Source organism: Propithecus coquereli, unplaced genomic scaffold (genome assembly GCF_000956105.1).
Source record: "Propithecus coquereli isolate 6110/MARCELLA unplaced genomic scaffold, Pcoq_1.0 Scaffold223, whole genome shotgun sequence".
NCBI lineage: Eukaryota > Metazoa > Chordata > Mammalia > Primates > Indriidae > Propithecus > Propithecus coquereli.
Window position 1 is genome coordinate 3,295,952 of NW_012147523.1, and position 19,355 is coordinate 3,315,306.

At 46.4% G+C, this 19,355-nt stretch overlaps 1 protein-coding gene across 1 annotated transcript; it reads left to right on the forward strand.

Moving 5' to 3' along the window:
• Positions 1-10: 10 nt before the first annotated feature.
• On the forward strand, positions 11-17,793 carry EARS2 (glutamyl-tRNA synthetase 2, mitochondrial). Its single transcript, XM_012644981.1, has 9 exons — positions 11-174; positions 2,826-2,981; positions 5,250-5,439; positions 8,197-8,669; positions 9,737-9,845; positions 10,819-10,972; positions 11,091-11,221; positions 15,722-15,857; positions 16,338-17,793. The coding sequence occupies exons 1-9, from the start codon at positions 36-38 to the stop codon at positions 16,419-16,421; spliced, it is 1,572 nt and encodes a 523-aa protein (XP_012500435.1). The 5' UTR covers positions 11-35; the 3' UTR covers positions 16,422-17,793.
• Positions 17,794-19,355: the final 1,562 nt, after the last annotated feature.

A 19,355-nucleotide genomic window follows, 5' to 3' on the forward strand; every position in this document is an offset into this window, starting at 1 on the left:
GCAAGGCGAAGCCCACGTGTGCGGTGCCAACCCACATGGCGGCGCTCCTGAAGAAGCTGCTGAGGCGCGGGAGGCCCTCGGCGGCCTTGAGGTGCCATGTGGGACGGCGCGAGGCCAGCCTGGGCACTCATCCCGCGGCTGCGGTGCGAGTACGGTTCGCCCCTAGCCCCACAGGTAACCTTGGTGGACGTGACGGTGCAGGCCGAAGCCCACTGTTCCTGTCTCCGCCCCCTGGAATGTCCCCGAACGAATCCCTTCCGGTGGTGTCAGACTGGGCGGGTTGGCGGGCTGCGGGACCCCATTTTACAGAGGCAGAAACTGAGATCCACGAGCGGAAGTGATTCTTATTGCCAGGAAGTTCTGTTATTTGTACCAAAAGATTTCTTTCGGTCTCTTATATTCATGTATCCGGTAAATGTGTGTTGATCGTAAACTATGTACCAGGTACTGTTGTAGGCACAGTGATTGTAGGGATAGAGTGATTGTTGAGAAAATTAGGGCACCTGCTCTCAAGAAGCCTACATTCTAGTGGCCGCGACAAACACCTCTAAAAACAAGTGTAATTTTAGAGTCACGTTTTGTGTGGGAAACTAAGCAGGGTAGGAGACTGGGGTTCGGAAGGATGATCAGGAAGGCCGTGCTGAACAGATGACATTTGAGCTGAGAACCAAATGACAAGGAGCCAGCTATGTGAAGCCTCCAGAAGGAACACTTGGGGCAGAGGAAATTGCAGATGTAAAGGACTTGTCGTTAGTGTTGTTGGGAGCTTAGCAAGCCAGAGGGTGGCAGAGGCCCATTGTATAGCCTGCTAGAGACCTTGTCAAGGCCTCCCCACCAGTTTCCAACATTCTCTTTTTACCAAGGCTGTCTTCTGCCCTGACCACACTGAGCGCGCCCTTCATTCCAACCCCCTTCCCCTCGGGGCAGCACATAAGGATCTTTGTGGCAAGATCCCAGCTGTGCAGAGTAATAGGCTCTTTCTGGGCAGACAGTATAGCATAGAACAGTGCTTTTCAAACCATCCGTGGTGGAAGCACTGGTTTTTAATTTACAATCAATTGTGCATCAATATTTGTATAAAGTTAATTTAAGTGAATTACCAGAAAAATGAACATTTTGGAAACATACAAAATACAAACCATTTCTCTTTATTATGTTCAACAGACATAAAAATCATTCTGAATTTGCTGTAAGCTCCTAAACCTTTGCTCTCAGTTTCTATACTTGCTTGTGAACTGACAACAGTTTTCAGACCAGCACGGACTGCGTACCCTTGCTTTGAGAGGGTACGTAGAATGCCAAGGCCTGGGATTGTCTGGACCCAAATTTGTCTTTACCACGTTGTAGATACGTAATTTGGGCAAATTAATGTATCTGAGCCTTGGTTTTACTATCTGTCAAACAGGGGTAATAGGAGCGCCTGTCTCATTGTTTAAGCTCATTCAATTGAGCCACTTAGCAAGGTCTGGTACACATAGAAAGCACTTAATAAACAGCGTCTATTACGATGATTATAATTTTCCTTTCTTTGCTGATTTGCAGGAAAAACCCATATAGGAAAGACTGTTGACTATAAACAGATAAATAAAAGAATTATCAAGCACATAGATCTAATTATAGTAGCTAAAATTAATTGAGGGTTTACTTTGATTAGCATTTAGACCTCATAGCGACTACATGATAAGGAGGGTTTGCTTTTAATCCTGCTAGTAGATGAAGATATTGAAGCCCATAAAAGTTAAGTAGAGTTCCCAAGACATAGCAGATAGTAAATGATGGATGCAGAATTTGAATCCAGGTGTATTTGATGTAAGAGGACTTGCTGTCAGTTACTGGATCCAGGTGTATTTGACGTAAGAGGACTTGCTTTCAATTACTGTCTTCTGTCTTGGGGACTCCTGGGACCCGGTGCCACAGAACACCACTGGTTTTGTAGTTGCCTTACAATAACTGGCCAAAGGTCACACATATAATCAGTATTGGACCAGGGTCTGCCTGAACCCAGAAGAGCTTTTCCTTTCTTGTGCTGCCTCCTATACTTAGAAATGTAAATGAGCCCATTGTGGAGACTGAGGGCTGTGGGTTGGTCCAAGAAGATAAAATAAGAGGGCAATGACAGCCCTGAGAAACTGCTGATTTTAAGTTTTCAGTCAGGAATAATGAAAAAATAAAATCTTATGAGTTTAAACTCTACTGAAGAGAAATATCATGGAATCATTTACTACTTTTGGTGTCTAAAACCAGCACTCGAGCGTGCATGGTCTGGGCTCACTCGGCTCCATAAGCCCCCTGGTCCCCTGTAACATGAAAATAAAAAACGTAATACCAGCACTTAAAGCATAGGATATGGATAGTCATGTACAGTGCATGGAGTGCATATGCAAAATGTGATTTTATGGTATTTGAATTTGTAATTATCTTTTTCCCCAGAACACATTATCGAATTCGAATAAGTTAAATGCATGTGTAATATTGGCTTCGATGGATAATCCTCTGCATCTCTTCCTTTGAATGAAACTTGGCCTTCTAAAGGCCAAGTTTCAAAGCAGAGAAATGGGTGCAGTTGGAGCCTTTTTACAAAATGACAAAACCTAGGTAGTCTTCCACTTCCAGGATGAGGGATTAAACAAGTTGACCACCCAGTCCTCTTCTGTGGCAGTTTGGCTGTCTGGATGCTGGCTGGAAAGATGGGACAGGGGCAGCTATTTCTTGGTCTTTGGAATTTGTTGGGACATTCTGTTATGAGCATATCTTACTTGCCCCTCAGCTAAGGCCTATTAGCTCATCCCCCCTGTCTTGTCTGAGCTGTTCTCTTCTTCTACTAGGCTTCTTACATCTGGGTGGCCTCCGCACGGCCCTGTACAACTATATCTTTGCCAAGAAGCACCAGGGGAGCTTTATCCTGAGGCTGGAGGATACAGATCAGACCCGCCTTGTGCCTGGGGCAGCGGAAAATATTGAAGACATGTTGGAGTGGGCAGGTGAGGCTGGCAGGGAAAGGTCCCTTCTCCAAGGAATGAACAGGAAGTGGGGAAAGGAGCCTATAGATCTTTTCCTGGAGTCCAGGGTGGAGAACAAGGAGTTCCTGGAGAAATGGGTCCATTTGTGCTACCCAGGGTGGCAGGTGCCACCAAAGCTTCAAGGCTATTTTGAGATTCCTGTTTTTATATCTCAGAATCTCAAGTCCAATGCCTACAGGGGCCAGGCAGGAAATACAGGCCAAGTGGGAAATGGAGGAGGTCGGCCTGTGGGGAGCAGGAGAAAGCGTGCCTTTTCCAAAGGCGGCAGCACCTCTGAGTTCCAAGAGGAGCCACACATCCAGATTTTTTAGATGAATACTTACCATTGTTAAGTCAAGGTTCATATATATTTTTTAAGCACATCATATAAGCCAAACAAAACATGTGCAGTTTCTGAAGTTGATCTGCTTGTGGGAAGTTTATTCCTGAAGGCAGCTAAGGTCAGGGAGAACAAGGAGAAGTGTGTTTTCCTTTCCTGAGTCAACAGTTGCCTACCTGTAGGGACAGGTATGACTAGGAAAGGTCAAAATCCCCAAAGAAAACTACCAAGACTATTTTGAGATGTGTACTCTAATCTCAGGTAAATTATTCGCTAGACTCTGAGTTCCTAAAGGGCAGAAACTGATTTCATTTCTGTCTTCTGCTGTTGAAGTTTTTAGCAGATACTCAGTCAAGGTTTGTTGAATAAAAGAATTTATTCGGCTGGGTGTGGTGGCTCACACATGTAATCCCAGCACACTGGGAGGCAAAGGTGGGAGGATTGCTCAAGGCCAGGAGTTCCAGACCAGCCTGAGCAAGAGCAAGAGCCCGTCTCTACAAAAAGTAGAGAAATTAGCTGGGCGAGGTGGTGTGTGCCTGTGGTAGCATAAGCTACTGGAGGCTGAGGCAGGAGGGTGGCTAGAGCACAGGAGTTTGAGGTTGCAGTGAGCCATGATGCTGCTGCTGTTGCACTCTAGCCTGGGCGACAGAGTGAGACTGTCTCAAAAAACAAATTCATTCAATAGGATAACTTACTGTGATCCAGGCACCTATTTTAGGTGCTGGGGACATGGAGTGGAGACCCTGCACTCAGTGAGAAGGGGAAGACAGTTAAATAGACTGAGTTATTCTTTTTTTTTTTTTTTTTTTTGAGACAGAGTCTCACTCTTTTGCCCGGGCTAGAGTGCCGTGGCGTCAGCCTAGCTCACAGCAACCTCAAACTCCTGAGCTCAAGTGATCCTTCTGCCTCAGCCTCCCGAGGAGCTGGGACTACAGGCATGCGCCACCATCCCTGGCTAATTTTTTTTTTTTATATATATTTTTAGTTGTCCAATGAATTTCTTTCTAATTTTAGTAGAGACGGGGTCTTGCTCTTGCTCAGGCTGGTTTCGAACTCCAGAGCTCAAACAATCCGCCCGCCTCGGCCTCCTGGAGTGCTAGGATTACAGGCGTGAGCCACCGCGCCCGGCCTGAGTTATTCTTAATATGGTATTAAGTGATGATAAGCAGCATGGAGAAAAGGGTGACAGGTTAGGGAACCAGGACGAAGGCTGCCCTTTTAGGTTAGCGTGGTCTTCTCTGAGGAGGTGATGTTGGAGCAGAGACCCGCATGAAGTGAGGGGTCAGCCTCATGGTTACCTAGGGTACGAATGTTCAAAGCAAGGGAATAGCAGATGCAAAGACCCCAAAGAAGGAAAGTGCCGGGCATACTTCAGGAGCAGCAAGGAGGTGAGCATGGTCCAGCACGGTAAGCAAAGCAGAATGACCATGGCTGTGAGGACAGTGGTTGGCAGGAACCACATGGTAGTACCATGTGGGCCAAGGTGAGAGCTTCGATTTCACAGAGCACTTGCTTGTGTCAGGCACTGTGCCAGGCACAGGGGGTACAGTGATGAATGATGCTAATGGGTCCTGCCCTCGTGGAGCCCCTGGGGTAGCATAGTTGTGTGGACGAGGCCTGCAGTGCCTTAGCGGAGTTTGTCCCCCTACCCCAACATTTTGGAAAGGCAGAGGGCAGATATCCAGGCACCCCAGGTGGCTGACTTCTGGTGTGACTTTGAACACCTCACTGCTCTGTGCCTTAACTTTTCATCTCTAAAGGGGACATGGCGGTAGTGCTGACCTCGTGGATTACTGTGAGGATAAAGCTTTAATATACGTGCAAAGCACTTAGAACAGTGCCTGGGAATGAGTGCTGTGTGCATCTTAGTTGTCATTATTCAGTAACGATTCTCTTGACCCATGTTTCAGGCATCCCCCCTGATGAGAGCCCCCGCCGGGGAGGTCCTGCCGGGCCCTACCAGCAGTCTCAGCGGCTGGAGCTGTATGCTCAGGCCACGGAAACACTGCTGAAGGCTGGAGCTGCTTACCCCTGTTTCTGCTCCCCACAGAGGCTGGAGCTCCTGAAGAAGGAGGCCCTGCGGAACCACCAGACGCCCCGGTGAGAGCCCCCACCTGTCACAGATGCCTCCCCAAAGTTGAGTGTGTTCATTATCTGTTGCTGTGTAATGTGTTACCCCAAAACTTGTATTATCTCCCAGTTTATTAATCAGACATCTGGGCACGGCTTAGCCAGGCCCTCTGGCTCAGGGTTTCTCTCAAAGCTGCAGTCAAGGTCTTGGCCAGGCCTGCAGTTATCTCAAGGCTCCACTCCAGAAGGGTCTGCTTCCACGTCCTCTCTCAAGGCTATGGGCAGACCTCAGGTTCTTGCCGGCTGTTGCCTGGAAACATCAGTTCCTTGCTGCATGGGCCTCTCCGTAGGGCAGCTCACAGCATGGCAGCTGGCTTTCCTCGGAGTCAGCCAGGGAGCTGGAATCCACCCAGTCATGGAAGCGACATCTCACCATTTTCGTTTCATAGGCTGAGTATCTCTTACCCGAAAGACTTGGGACCCGGAGTGTTTTGATTTCAAATTTTTTAGAATTTTGGAATATCTGCATATACATAATGAGATATCTTAGGGATGGGATTCAAGTCTAAACATGAAACTCATTTATGTTTCATATACCCCTTATATACATAGCCTGAAGGTAATTTTATACAATATTTTTAATAATTTTGTGCACGAAACAGAGTTTTGACTACAGCCCATCACATGAGGTCAGGTGTGGAATTTTCCATTTGTGGCATTATGGTGCTCAAAAAATTTTGGATTTGGAGCATTTTGGGTTAGGGATGCTCAACCTGCGTTCTGTTCATCAGGCCACATTCAAGGGGAGGGATTGCACAAGGACAGAGACACCAGGAGGCAGGGATCACTGAGGGCCGTGTCAGAGGCCTCGTTGGATCTCAGACAGTAACATGTAAAGTAATTTTAATTACTTTTTAGTTTCAATAAGTACAATTTTCTTATGTTCTATATTTAGAAGGTCCAGAAAGAGCCAGGCATGGTGGCATGTACCTGTAGTCCCAGCTATGCACCAGGCTGAGGTGGGAGGGTCACTTGAGGCCACGAATTTGAGGCTGTGGTGTGGCTATGATCACACCTGTGAATAGCCACTGCACTCCAGCCTGGGCAACGTAACAAAACCCTGTCTCTTATGAAAAAATAAATAAGTAAAAAGGCCCAGAAAAATACGTGTTGAAAGATCTTTCTCCCAACCTTGACTCTGGCCACTCAATTCTGCTCTCTAGAGACAAGTGGTATTAGAATTTTCTTCTGTCTCCTCCAGAGGTAGTCAGCGCATATGCTGATAAGCGTGTATTGTTTCCTCTTTTTCCCCATTCAAATAGTAGCACGTAGTGTACTATGCACATAATATATTGTGCAACTTGCCATTCCCATTTATTGTCTTTAGGTTCAGTTCCTTATCGTTCCATAATTTTTTCATTATGCTTACATAACATTCCATTGTATGTGTATACCGCCATTTACTTAATTCCCTGTTAATGAACGTTTAAGTCATTTGTAATCTCTTGTTATAACAAAAGAGAGATGTGATAAATAACGTTGACAACATCATTTTGCACATGTGCAGTGTGTTTGTTAGATACTTTCATAGAGGTGGAATTGCAGGGTCAGTTTGTAGCCTTTCTGTGTACTAGTTATACTCCCATCAGCAATAGCATCATAACATTTGCATCCCAGTTCCAATGAACTGTTTGTACAGGGGTTCAGATGTTTGTACAAGGTCATGGCATTCAGTGCACCATTGCTTTTTTATTGTAAACAATCTATGATACTTGTCCGCTGACAGAAGATTATTTTTTAAAATTATAATCAAGCCCTATTGTGGAATCCATGCAGCCATTTGTTGATTGAACACTTAGCTGTGTCAAGGACTAAGCTTACAAGCTTTACATCTGTGTCTCAGTTGGGACACTTTTGGGTGTGGGTAACGTAATACTCTGTTAAAAGTGACAAACCATACGTTAACATGCAGACGCATCACCTGGGGATGTAGTTAACATGCAGGTTCTCATTCAGTAGGTCCGTGGGACCTGAGAGTCTGCATTTATGACAAACTCCCAGGTGCGGCTAATGCTGGGTGTCCACAGACCACACTCTGAGTAGCCAGGGCATCAGCCACACAGACATTTATCTCATTCTCCTGAAGTGTGGGGGTGGGTGATTACAGGATAAGACCAGCAGCTTGGAGATACCCAGCCACTACTTTGGCCTCTTTCTGACTTCCTTGTCTTCTGTCCCTCAGTTGCAAGTAGCTATAGCAACTCCAAGTATGCTCCCCCTCACAGGACAACATCCAAAGGGGACAGAAGGGGGAAGTGGGAAATTTTTAAAAAGGCATTTTTCTCTTGTGGCTTTCTTGCCCTCATTTGGGGAGAAAAACCTTTCCCAGAACCGTAACCCTTCCTTACCCCCCAAGCATACTTTTTTTTCAGTCTCAGTGACTAGGGTGGGGTTACATTCCTACCTGGAATGATCACTGGCATAGGGCAGTGGGATTGCCAGCTTGGCTATACCAACTATGATTCAACCCTTTGGAGTAAGCATTTTGCCATTTTCTCATTAGCAAGGAAAAAAGACAAATGGCTCGTAGGTAGTCAGACATTAGCATCTGCCACACTGTGTTCTCTCACTTAGTTTTCGCACACAGCAACCATGTTGTTATGCCTATTCTGGACTGAGGAAGCAGCTTGAAGAGGTGAATGGTGTGCCCAAGGTCACACGGCTATCAGAGACAAAGGTAGGACTCACGTCCATCAATGGTATTCATGCTGCTCTGCTTCGCAATAGGTATGACAATCGGTGTCGGAACCTGAGCCAGGAGCAGGTGGCCCAGAAGCTGGCCAAGGACCCCAAGCCTGCTATCCGCTTCCGCCTAGAGGAGGCAGCCCCAGCCTTCCAGGACCTGGTGTATGGCTGGACTCGGCATGAAGTGGCCAGTGTGGAGGGAGACCCAGTCATCCTGAAGAGTGATGGCTTCCCCACGTACCACCTGGCCTGTGTGGTGGACGATCATCACATGGGCATCAGTCATGTGCTACGGGGCTCTGAGTGGCTCGTCTCCACCTCCAAGCACCTGCTCCTCTACCGAGCCCTCGGGTGGCAGCCACCTCACTTTGCCCACCTGCCCCTGCTCCTCAACAGGGATGGCAGCAAGCTATCCAAGCGGCAAGGAGACATTTTCCTGGAGCACTTTGCTGCTGTTGGCTTCCTGCCCGATGCCCTACTTGACATCATCACCAACTGTGGCTCGGGGTTTGCAGGTACCTGCCCAGCTGAGCAGTACCAGTGGCAGAGAGCACAGCCATGAGTGAGCAGGGGCTTTGGTTTAGGGAGACCTAATCTTCAGTCCCAGCTTTGCCACCTACCATCCATGTGATCTTAGATAGGTTCATTCTTTTATTCAACAAATGTTTATTGAGCCAGACACCAAGCTCAGTGCTGAGATGAACAAGATAGACATAATCCCTTCCCTCAAGGAGCTTATGGTCTCTGAGCTCCAGTTGCCTCATCTATACAATGGGTGTAAGTGTCTACCTCATAAGGGTAGGATTCACTGAGCTCATGAGTATAAGGCACCCAGCACAGCGCCTGCCACACAGTAAGCACAAAATTTACAGATTCTATGAAAATTATAATTATATGATTACTGCTATTACAAGTACGTACTCTAAGAGTTTTATTAGTATTACTGTGAATCTAGTTTATTTCAAGCTGAGCCCTTACCCTTAGCCAAAGACATAGAGCCCAGACCTTTGAAGAAGCAAGTGGTGAATAGGATGACCTCTTTGTGGCAGGGATAGTCTTCTTACTGTTTATTCTGCTCTCATTTCATTTAACTCTTACAATATCCTTGAGGGGTAGAGATTTGTTATCCCCACTGTTCATAAGAGGACTGTGGGCCTCAGGTTGAGTCACTTACCAAAGTCACACAGTTAGTAAGGGATAGAGCACGTTAGGCCTGTGCCTGACCTGACTGCGTGGGATGGAGCTGCTGCTTGTAAAATGTACTGATGCTCAGACCCCGCCCAAAACCAACTGAATCAGAATCTCTTGGGTACAGCCAGGAAATGGGCACACTGTTCTTGTAGCTCACGTGTTTGAGGGTGATGAAGATTGGTTTCGTTCAGTTGTTTTCAGGCTTTTTTTTCTCTGAGTGACAGCTCTTTCCGAAAATGAAAGTCTATTTGGCCCTTGATATATAAATAGCTAGAAGTTGAATCCCTTTGGTCAAAGTGGAATGAGGAGCCCACTCGGCCTCCCATGTGTTTGAAAGTGAAAGGAGGAAGGGCGGGAGGAAGCTAAGTGGCTGGGCCTGCCTCACTTGCAGAGAACCAGATGGGCAGAACCCTGCCTGACCTGATAACACAGTTTGACCTGACACGGGTCACCTGCCACTCAGCTCTGCTGGACCTGGCGAAGCTCCCAGAATTCAACAGGTGAGTGGGGAGCATGGAGATTCCCTGGTGGGAAAGGGCTTTCTTGCTTGTGACGGTACCCACGGCAGAGGGTATAGTGGGCTAGATATCTAATGCTGTGTGACCGCAGTTAAGTTACCTGACCTCTTCATGCCTGTGTTTCCTCTTCTCTAAAATGGGACTAATAGCAGTACCCATCTTAATGCGATTGTTGTAAGAATAAGTGTTGGAGGAAAGTATCTTGCATAGCCCAGGTGCATAGAAAGTGCCTAATAAATGATGGGTATTGTTTTACCATTAGCATTATGTTCCTGGCCACCCCCATATGTGGATGGTTCTGTTAATGTCCAAAGCCTGGAGAGAGGCCTCTTCATTTTAGAATCACCCCCCACCTAGCCAACACAGTGAATGAGCCCTGTCTCATGGCACCTAGTTTATGTTTCACGTATTTGATATTTCAAGTAGTTCTGCACTCTGAAACCTCCAAATATAGTTACAATTCAGATCATTGTTGACATGTCTGAGTCAAAGGGTGTCAGTTGTAAAGCCACTGGCCACATTTGCACCTGGGGGCAAGGCTGCAGCAAGCGTTCCTGTCTGTCTGAAGTGGGCAGGCTCCACCCTGCTCTAGCCAACTGAAGCCCTGGACAATGAGGGCCCTTTGCTGCCAGATCTTCTGATTGCCTACGAGAAGCCAGAACTCTCTATTGTTATGTCACTTCTTCTAGTTTGAAACATCGTCTACTATTTTAAAAGCACTGGAAACAAAGGGTGTCTATGGGTTGCTTGGCACTCAAAGGCTATCTGTTTGCGACCTTGGGCAGATCCTTTCTCTTTTATAAATGTAAACAGAATTCTACTTCTAGCTTGTGGGAGGGAGGGCTCACGTGATGTGATGTGTCATTCTTCAAACTCTACCCCGTCCCCTGGGGAGAGAACGTTTGGGTGGGCTGGGGGTGCCAACAGCAGGGCAGCCCGTTGACTTCCCCCACAGGCTGCACCTCCAGCGGCTGGTGAGCAGTGAGACCCAGAGGCGCCAGCTGGTGAGGAAGCTGCAGGCCCTCGTGCAGGAGGCACTTGGGAGCCAGCTGCAAGACAGGGAGATCCTCAACCCAGCCTATGTGGAGAGGGTCCTCCTGCTGAGACAGGTGTGGGGCTGGGGAGATGGATGGGGTGAGTGGGTGCCCCTCCTTTTTCCTCCTTTTTTCCAGTGTATTCAGAGCCTGTCCCCAGTGCATTCAGTGACTGCCTCCTTCCCTTCCCCAGGGCCACATTTGCCGCCTGCAGGATTTGGTCTCCCCAGCGTATTCCTACCTGTGGACTCGCCCTGTCGTGGATCAAACACAGCTGAGTGCCATCTCGGAGAAGGTGGATGTGATTGCCAAGCGCACACTGGGGTGAGCAGCCACAGGCCAAGCTCTAGGTTCCATGCCTTCCTTCCCTGGCTCCCTCCCATGGCCCCCCTTCCTCCAGGGCGTGTCTGTTGGGCCCATAGCACAACCCCATGGCTAGTGAAGAAATGGTCACTCATGGCTTTCTTTGGTAAGAAGGGCTTACCAGAGGACCCAGGCTCTCCCTGGACACAGGCAGTGTGTTCGGTGCTTGCACCAACCTGGGTTGCATCCTACCTCTGCCACTTACTCATCGAGTTCTGTCACTTTGCCCAGGTGGTGTCACTTTGGCCAAGTTACCGTACCTCTTTGAGCTTCCATTTCTTCATCTGTAAGATGGAGATGGTACAAGTTCTTCATGTAACAACTCTTCTAATTACAAAGACAGAAAACACACCCAAAGCTGGCTTAAGTAAGAGGGGAATGATTGTTTACATAAATGCAGAGTCTAGAAGGGCCGCCTTGAGGCACAGCTTGATGCAGGGGCCAGCACTACGTTACCAAGACCTGCTTCTCTCTCTGTGCCTTTGACTTTCTGCTCCCGACTCCTCCATGCTGGCCATTCTTTCCACAGAGACTCTGTATTAGGTAGACTAGCAGTCCGCAGCGTTTTTGGTACCAGGGACTGGTTTCTTAGAAGACAGGTTTTCCAGGACTGGGGTGGGGAGGGAGGCGGAGCTCAGGCAGTGATGCAAGGGATGGGGAGTGGCTACAAACACGGATGAAGCTTTCGCTTGCTCACTTCCTGCTGTGCACCTTCCTAAGTTTCATGGAAGATAATTTTTCCATGGAGCGGAGGAGGATGAGGGGAGGAGTGGAGGGTGCAGTAGAGCTCTGTGGCTGGTCCCTAACAGGCTACGGACAAGGGTTGGGGACCAGAGAGGTAGACGAAAGAAATCATGGTGCCTGTTCTGTGTGAAAGTACAGTTCTATCTGATACAGCAATCTGCAGGAGGCAGTCAAGGGCTGGCCGGCTTTTCTGCAGGTCTCAAGGGTCCTGCATCCCTAGGTTTTGCTCTTGTTTGCATGGTCCACGGTGGCTCATGGACTGTCAACAGTTCAGTGAGAGGAGCAAGAAGGTGAAGGAGTAGGGGATAGGACACTCTTTCCCCTTAAGAACCTTTCTTAAAAGTTGCGTATATCATTTTTGCCTGTATCTGCTGGCTAGAACATGTCTTTTGGCCACATCAAGCTGCAAATGAGGCTGGAAAACGTAGTTTTTTAACTTGGCAGCCATGTGCCCAACTAAAAATGTTATTACTGCCTAAGAAAGGGATACTGGGGGATCATTAGCAGCCTGTCCCACTGGTGGTAAGATAGCATCGGCCACTCTGTACGTCAAACCTCAGCTTCAGACTCCAGTGGTGTTTTGGGATCACCTCTTCCCCAGTGGCTTGGGATTAACTCTGATCGGGCCTGAATGGCCTGGTTTTCCTGTCCCTAAACCAGTTACCAAGGCCTGGGGAACATGATGCGCTGACTTACTTGGGCCTGGGTCGTGTTCTGGACCCTGAGTGGACCCCTAAGCAAAGCACAAGGGCTGAGAATGGCAGTTGGGTAATTCCCTGGGGAGATTCAGGGCACTGGTATCAGGAGGAAGGGGCTTGGATGCTGGGCAACAAAAACCACAGATACTCATTTTACCCACCCCCACTTTGCTGTGAAGATCAAATTAAAAAATAATAGCAAGCAATTATGTGTGTTTGTTTCCAATGTGTTATTTTATATATTATATACATTTTATATATACATACACACACGTGTGTATATGTACTTAAATTCGTAGCAACCTAATTAAGTACTGTTGTTATCCCTATTTTATAGATGAGAAAACTGAGGTACAGAGAGGTTAAGTAACTTGTCCAAAATAACACAGCTAGTAAGTTGGAAGAGTAGGGATTCAAACCCAGGCAGGCTGGGTCTAGACAATTGTCTAACCATATTCTCTATTGCTTTTCTTATGTGTAAAGTGTTTGGACAGTGCCCCTAGGAAGCTTCAATATCTTATTATGTATTTTCAAGAGATGAGAATATATCTCGTACGTATTATGTATGCAAAAAATCCAAATGGTATAGAGAATTTATGGCAAAATATATCTTCCCTCCTATTTCAGCCCCAACAGAAAGGCAGCCGCATTTAACAGTTTCCTTTGTGAAATATCTGCATATTCAAGGATATGTTCATATAACTCTATTCTTACAATTTAAAAGTTTTTAAATTAAGATTTTTATTATTATAATACATTCAAATCTTTCAAAGTTTGGTTTAAAACCTAGAAATTATTTTAAAAGGATATACATGGAAAGTCCTCTTTTTAATTCTTGTCTACCATCTGTCTAGTTCTAGAACCCTCTGCAGGCTACCACTACTTTTAATTATATCTACATAATCCTTCTTGTTTTCTCCCTTTTTTGCCCAAAAGGTAGAGTACAATAACACTGTTCTGTGTCTTTTGGGTATTTTTTTCCACCTAACAATATGTCTTTAGATTTTTCCAGTACTTGGGGGAGCATCCCCATTCTTTTCTATAGCTAAACTTATTCCATTATATGGCTTTACTATAATTTATTTAACTCATCTCCTATTGGTAGACATTTGAGTTGCTTTCAAATTTAGCTGTTATAAACAATGTTGTAGTGAATAACCTTGTATAGACATCAGTAAGCAGTTTGCAAGTATATCTCTAGGATAAATTTCCAAGAGCTATTATTGTATTATTGTTAACAGTAATACTCTCTTAATTTAGGGTATTACACAGTAGGGACTATTACTTTTTATTCTCTAGGATTCAGTGTCTTAACTCCCCACCCTGCTGTGGGATTGGATTTCAGAGACATTCTGGGATTCCCACTTAAGTCAGGAAAGCTGATACCCAAACATTCAGAAGCTGCCAGATCACTAGAAGTCCTTTTTGTGCCCATGCCAAGCTCTGGGCCAGCTCTAATGTGTCCTGAACTGCCATTGTTGACTGCCTGGGGCCTGCCATTCTTTCATTAACTCCTTGGCAGTCTGCATCCCCGCAGTGACATTAGGGAGAATGTCTGTTTTTTCCCACATTACATTTTATGTTTCCAGTATTTCATCTCCTTGATGTTATAAAGAGCTATAATCATGTGGCCTTTCCCTCTTTCAGCTTTTCTCTGTGTCCTCACATGGTGGAAGGGAAAAGGGATCTCTCTGGGGTCTCTTTTATAAAGGCACTCATCCATTCATCCGAAGGCCCCACCTCCTAATACCACCACCTTGGGGGTTAGAATTTCAACATGTGAATTTGGGGAGGGACACAAACATTCAGATCATAGCAATGATGCAATAAGAGCAATTACTTTTGTCTTAAATTGAAGCTCACTTGCTCAAGTACTGGCAGTTAGTAAGGAAATCTGTCTGCACTAAAAGGCTGTTCAAGTTACTTATGAACCCAGTTCCCTGAGCCAGTGGCGCTCCACACACAGTTGACTTTGGAATGCAGTTGTCTGGGTCCCGTGTGAGCAGGCAGTGCCTGAATTGGCATCGTGGAGCATTCATACAGGTGAAGATCTCCAGCCCACATCCTTCTTCAGTGTCTCCAATTTGGAATCCCAGTAAAAACTGAGGAGAACTGGGACGTTGCTGTACAATATACTCATCCCCACCCTATTCCCATCGCTTGCTTTAAATTCAGACTCGGGGCTGGGGCACATTTTTGCAAGCCCAGCCCTAACTGAATGGGGAATTTCTCTTGAAACTGAAGCCTTTTGGGAGAGGATCTCTCTTAGTTGGACTTCCAGGAAAGTGGAGGATGGTTGTTGGCCCGTTGGGTTTTAGATCTGTAAGCGCTTCAGTTTGTGAGAAAAGAATGGTTGTGGCAAGTGGGTGACAGGGCTGTTCCTGGATCTGGGGTCTCCTGGTTTTCTACTGTTCTACATCCCCGAAGAAGTCTCCCCGCACCAGTCTGGAAGCTGTGTTTCAGATAATTTCCCAGAAATAATCCATCCTTCCATGTCTAACCCTTTCCTAAGCTGCATTTTAGATCTTGTAATGTCTCTGAACTCTTTGATATAACAAATATTAGCTAATTTTTTTAAAAACTTTTTATTCAAATATAAAATTTAATACTTTTCAGTATTGGCTGTGTTCAGGCACTATACTTAGTGCTTTACATGTTCTAACTTTCCATCATAACCCTCTGCAGGACAGATACTATTATTATCCCCACTGTACAGGTAAGAAAGCTGAGGCATAGAGATGACATGACACAGAAGTAGCGATTAGTGAATTCTCTTATTATCATACACTCTTAGTTCCCTATATTGTGCCCACTTGCTTAGATTATCATTTGTGGTTTTCTCTTCCCCAACTTGGATAAGGGAGGAGGGGGTGGTGATATCTCTCTTCCTCCCCCAAAACACATTTGAACATTGGTTGTGCTGCTTGTATTGTAGCCAATTAGTAATATTCTAAAGTTCTCCCTCTCACCTGCTTGCCTTTGGTCCATGGAAGAGCCTTATAGACTGACCCTCTTCTAGGCTTTTAGAAAGATCTGGTACGAGCTTAACTCAGGAAATGCTGAGTGGAGAACTGAAGAAGCTGTCAGAAGGCCTGGAAGGCACCAAGCACAGTAATGTGATGAAGCTCCTCCGAGTGGCCCTCAGTGGACAACTGGTAGGTGGGGAGATGGGCTGTACCATTACCTGGAGCCCCTCATTTATCCTTTTAGCTAACATTTACCGGCAGTCATTGAGCTAAGTTTTGGGGATACAAAGATGAATGAGACATGATCACTCCCCTCATTCAGTCAATCAGCAGGCACTATTTATTATCGAGTATCTACTATGTGCATCACCATGCTAGGTTCAGTAGATACAGCAGAGAATGAAACACGTGTGATCCCTGCCTCTGTGGAGTTTACAATTTCCTGGGGATAACAGACCTATCAACAGCTTACTTAATATGGGAAAAACAGGCTCCTGGGACCCATCCTCATCGAGGGGAGTTAAAGACCAGTGACAGGCAAGCTCTGCTCCTTGGAACGTAGGCAGCAGTGTTGGGCTAGGCCTGGGGATAACTTCCACAGGCAGGCTGAGCATCAGTTCCTTACACAGTGTAAGGCAATGTGGCAATATTTCCTCTTTTTGTTCTTAGCAGGGACCTCCTGTCGCTGAGATGATGGTGTCCTTGGGACCAAAGGAAGTGCGGGAACGAATCCAGAAGGTGCTTTCCAGCTAGGGAGAGGATGTGCGGCATGGTGGTCGTGGCCCTAGGAACCTCTACCCTTGGAAACTGCCTTCAGAGGAGAGGAGAAGGCTGGAGGCCCATCAGGAAGCTCACAGAAGGAACTAAAAGTGGAAACAGAATCGCACTGCACACAGTGCATTTATGGCTCCATGGCAGGCCCGTCCTCGACAATTGGCTGGGGAAGCCCACCCAACCCATCTCACCTCCTTGACTCTGGAAGGAAGGGCTTGTGTCTGGTTTTCAACACCACTTTACACAGCAGAGGTTAGGAGTTAGTTCACAGAAAAGTCAACATCCCAGAGCAGTCCAGAGAGCTTGGGTATTAGTTTGCTAGGGCTGCCATAACAAAATCCCATAGAGCTAGATGGCTTAAAAACCAGAGATTTTCTCACAGTTCTAGAGGCTAGAAGTCTTAAGATCAGGGTGTCAGCAGGTTTGGTTTCTCCCGAGGCCTCTCATCTTGGCTTGCAAACAGCTGCCCTCTTGCTATGTCCTCAAGTGGTCTTTCCTCCATACACGCACATCCCTTTTCTTCCTCTGGGTCCAGAGTTCCCAGGACACCAGTCAGATTAGAGTATGGCCCACCCTACCAGCTTCATTTTATCATAATCACTTCTTTAAAGGCGCTATCTCTAAATACAGCCACTTTCTGAGGTCGTGGGGGTTATTTCAACATAAAAATTTGGGGCGGGGTGGGGACACAGTGCAGCCCGTAACAGCTCAGCAGCAGTCTGGAGTCGTGGATCTCAGCTCTAAGGCCCAGTTTGGATTCAGAGCAGTGAAGGACAGTTGACGCAGCAGGGCTGAACTGCACAGCAGACTTGCTCTGGGTGCTGTAAAGGGAGAAGTTATGTATCTGCTGAGGGTAAGCGCTCAGGTTTTATACTAGTCTTTGTCCTTGGTCCTTGGGGCAGCCTGTGTTTCCTTGCCCTAAAGGGCATCTCTTCCTGTTTTCCAGTTCTCCAGACCTGGTCCTTGGACTGGAGACCTTCACCCTGCCTATTTTGTGGCTTTTTCTTCACATCCACTTCTTCCTTCCATCATTACTTGTAAGTTGTCATCTGTGGATTTCTGAAATGAGGTGTTCTTCTTGGGGTCTTTAGTGAATTGAAATAGCTAAAGTGAAAGAAGGATGGTGGTAAGGGACAAAAACCCCTATAACACTTCTCAGCTTCCCCTGTGTGGCAACCAGCCTCTAAGATGGCCCTCAATGATCTCTGCCTCCTGATACTCACCCCCTTGTGTGATTGCTTCCCACATTGACTATGGCTAACTTGTGTAACCTGTAGGCTATCGAGAAAATGATAAGAATTTGACTTGTGGCCAGGTGCGGTGGCTCACGCCTGTAATCCTAGCACTCTGGGAGGCCGAGGTGGGCGGATTGTTTGAGCTCTGGAGTTTGAAACCAGCCTGAGCAAGAGCGAGACCCCGTCTCTACTAAAAATAGAAAGAAATTAATCGGACAACTAAAAATATATAGAAAAAATTAGCCGGGCATGGTGGCACATGCCTGTAGTCTCAGCTACTTGGGAGGCTGAGGCAGAAGGATCGCTTTAGCCCAGGAGTTTGAGATTGCTGTGAGCTAGGCCGACGCCACGGCACTCTAGCTCGGGCAGCAGAGTGAGACCCTGTCTCAAGGGAAAAAAAAAAGTATAATCAAAATTATAGAAACAGAAAGTAGAATGGTGGTTGCTAGGAGCTGGGGAGAGGGGGAGACCGGAAGTTACTGTTTAATGGGTACCGAGTTTCAGTTTTACAAGATGAAAACTTACGGAGGTAGGTGGTGGTGATGGTTGCGCAACATTATAAATATATTTAATACCATTGTACTGTACACTTAAAAATGGTTGAGATGGTAAATTTTATGTTTTTATCTATTTTACCACAGTTTTTTTTAAATGCTGAGTTGATAAAACCGCTGCCACTTCCTCAATTGGAGTGAGCTGTCTAGAAAGCAGCATGTGTCTTCTGATTGGGAGTTTTGCTCAGGACCAATAGGAGTGTTTGAAGGGACCCCACACATTTTAAATAACCTCAAGCCCATCCTCCAGTGGTATTGAGAGTATAGTGCTGTGATAAAAGGCATGGGGGCTGACTGTCAAAAACCAATTCTGGCTGGCTATGGTGGCTCACGCCTGTAATCCTAGCACTCTGGGAGGCCAAGGCGGGAGGATCACTTGAGCTCAGGAGTTTGAGACCAGCCTGAGCAAGAATGAGACCCCGTCTCTACTAAAAATAGAAAAAATTAGCTGGGCGTGCTGGCACGCACCTGTAGTCCCAGCTACTTGGAAGGCTGAGGCAGGAGGATTGCTTGAGCCCAGGAGTTTGAGGTTGCAGTGAGCTATGATCACACCACTACATTCTGCCTGGTGTGACAGAGTGAGACTTTGTCTAAAAACAAACAAACAAAAACCACTTCTGCTACTTACTGTGTGACTTTTCTGTATGTCAGTTTCCTTGCTTATAAACTAGGGATAGGAATTTTACCTGTCTCAAAGAGTTGTAAGGGTTGGAATAGGTAACATATGTAAAGTGCCTGGCACTTAATAAATGTTAACTATTATCATCATCATCATGATCGTCACCATTATTTTCATTCTTAGAAATGATCTCAGTCGCAAGGCATAGAAACACTCAGACTAACTGAAACCATGAAAGGAATTTACTGGAAGAATTTAAACTCTAACAGATCCAAAGGGCAGGACTTCCAACTGGACCTCACAAAAGACTGGAATCTGTACCTGGAAACCCACAGAGGACCCAAGACAGCAACTTTTTGTCCCTCTGAGACCACACAGTTTCTAACATTTGCCTCTCTATATATGTCTGCTCCCCTTGTCTCCTCTCTGCAGCCTGGCTTTCTCTTTATCTCTGCAGTTGCCCCAACAACTGCCCCAACCCTAAAGCTACAATCATCTCCCTTCT

What these genes read in the sequence shown, in the direction of transcription:
- EARS2 (XM_012644981.1), top strand. Translation starts at nt 36, where the DNA reads ATGGCGGCGCTCCTGAAGAAGCTGCTGAGGCGCGGGAGGCCCTCGGCG. An exon ending in GTTCGCCCCTAGCCCCACAG is followed by an intron (nt 175 to 2,825) that starts GTAACCTTGGTG and finishes TTCTTCTACTAG; the next exon opens with GCTTCTTACATCTGGGTGGC. An exon ending in CTGTGGCTCGGGGTTTGCAG is followed by an intron (nt 8,670 to 9,736) that starts GTACCTGCCCAG and finishes CCTCACTTGCAG; the next exon opens with AGAACCAGATGGGCAGAACC.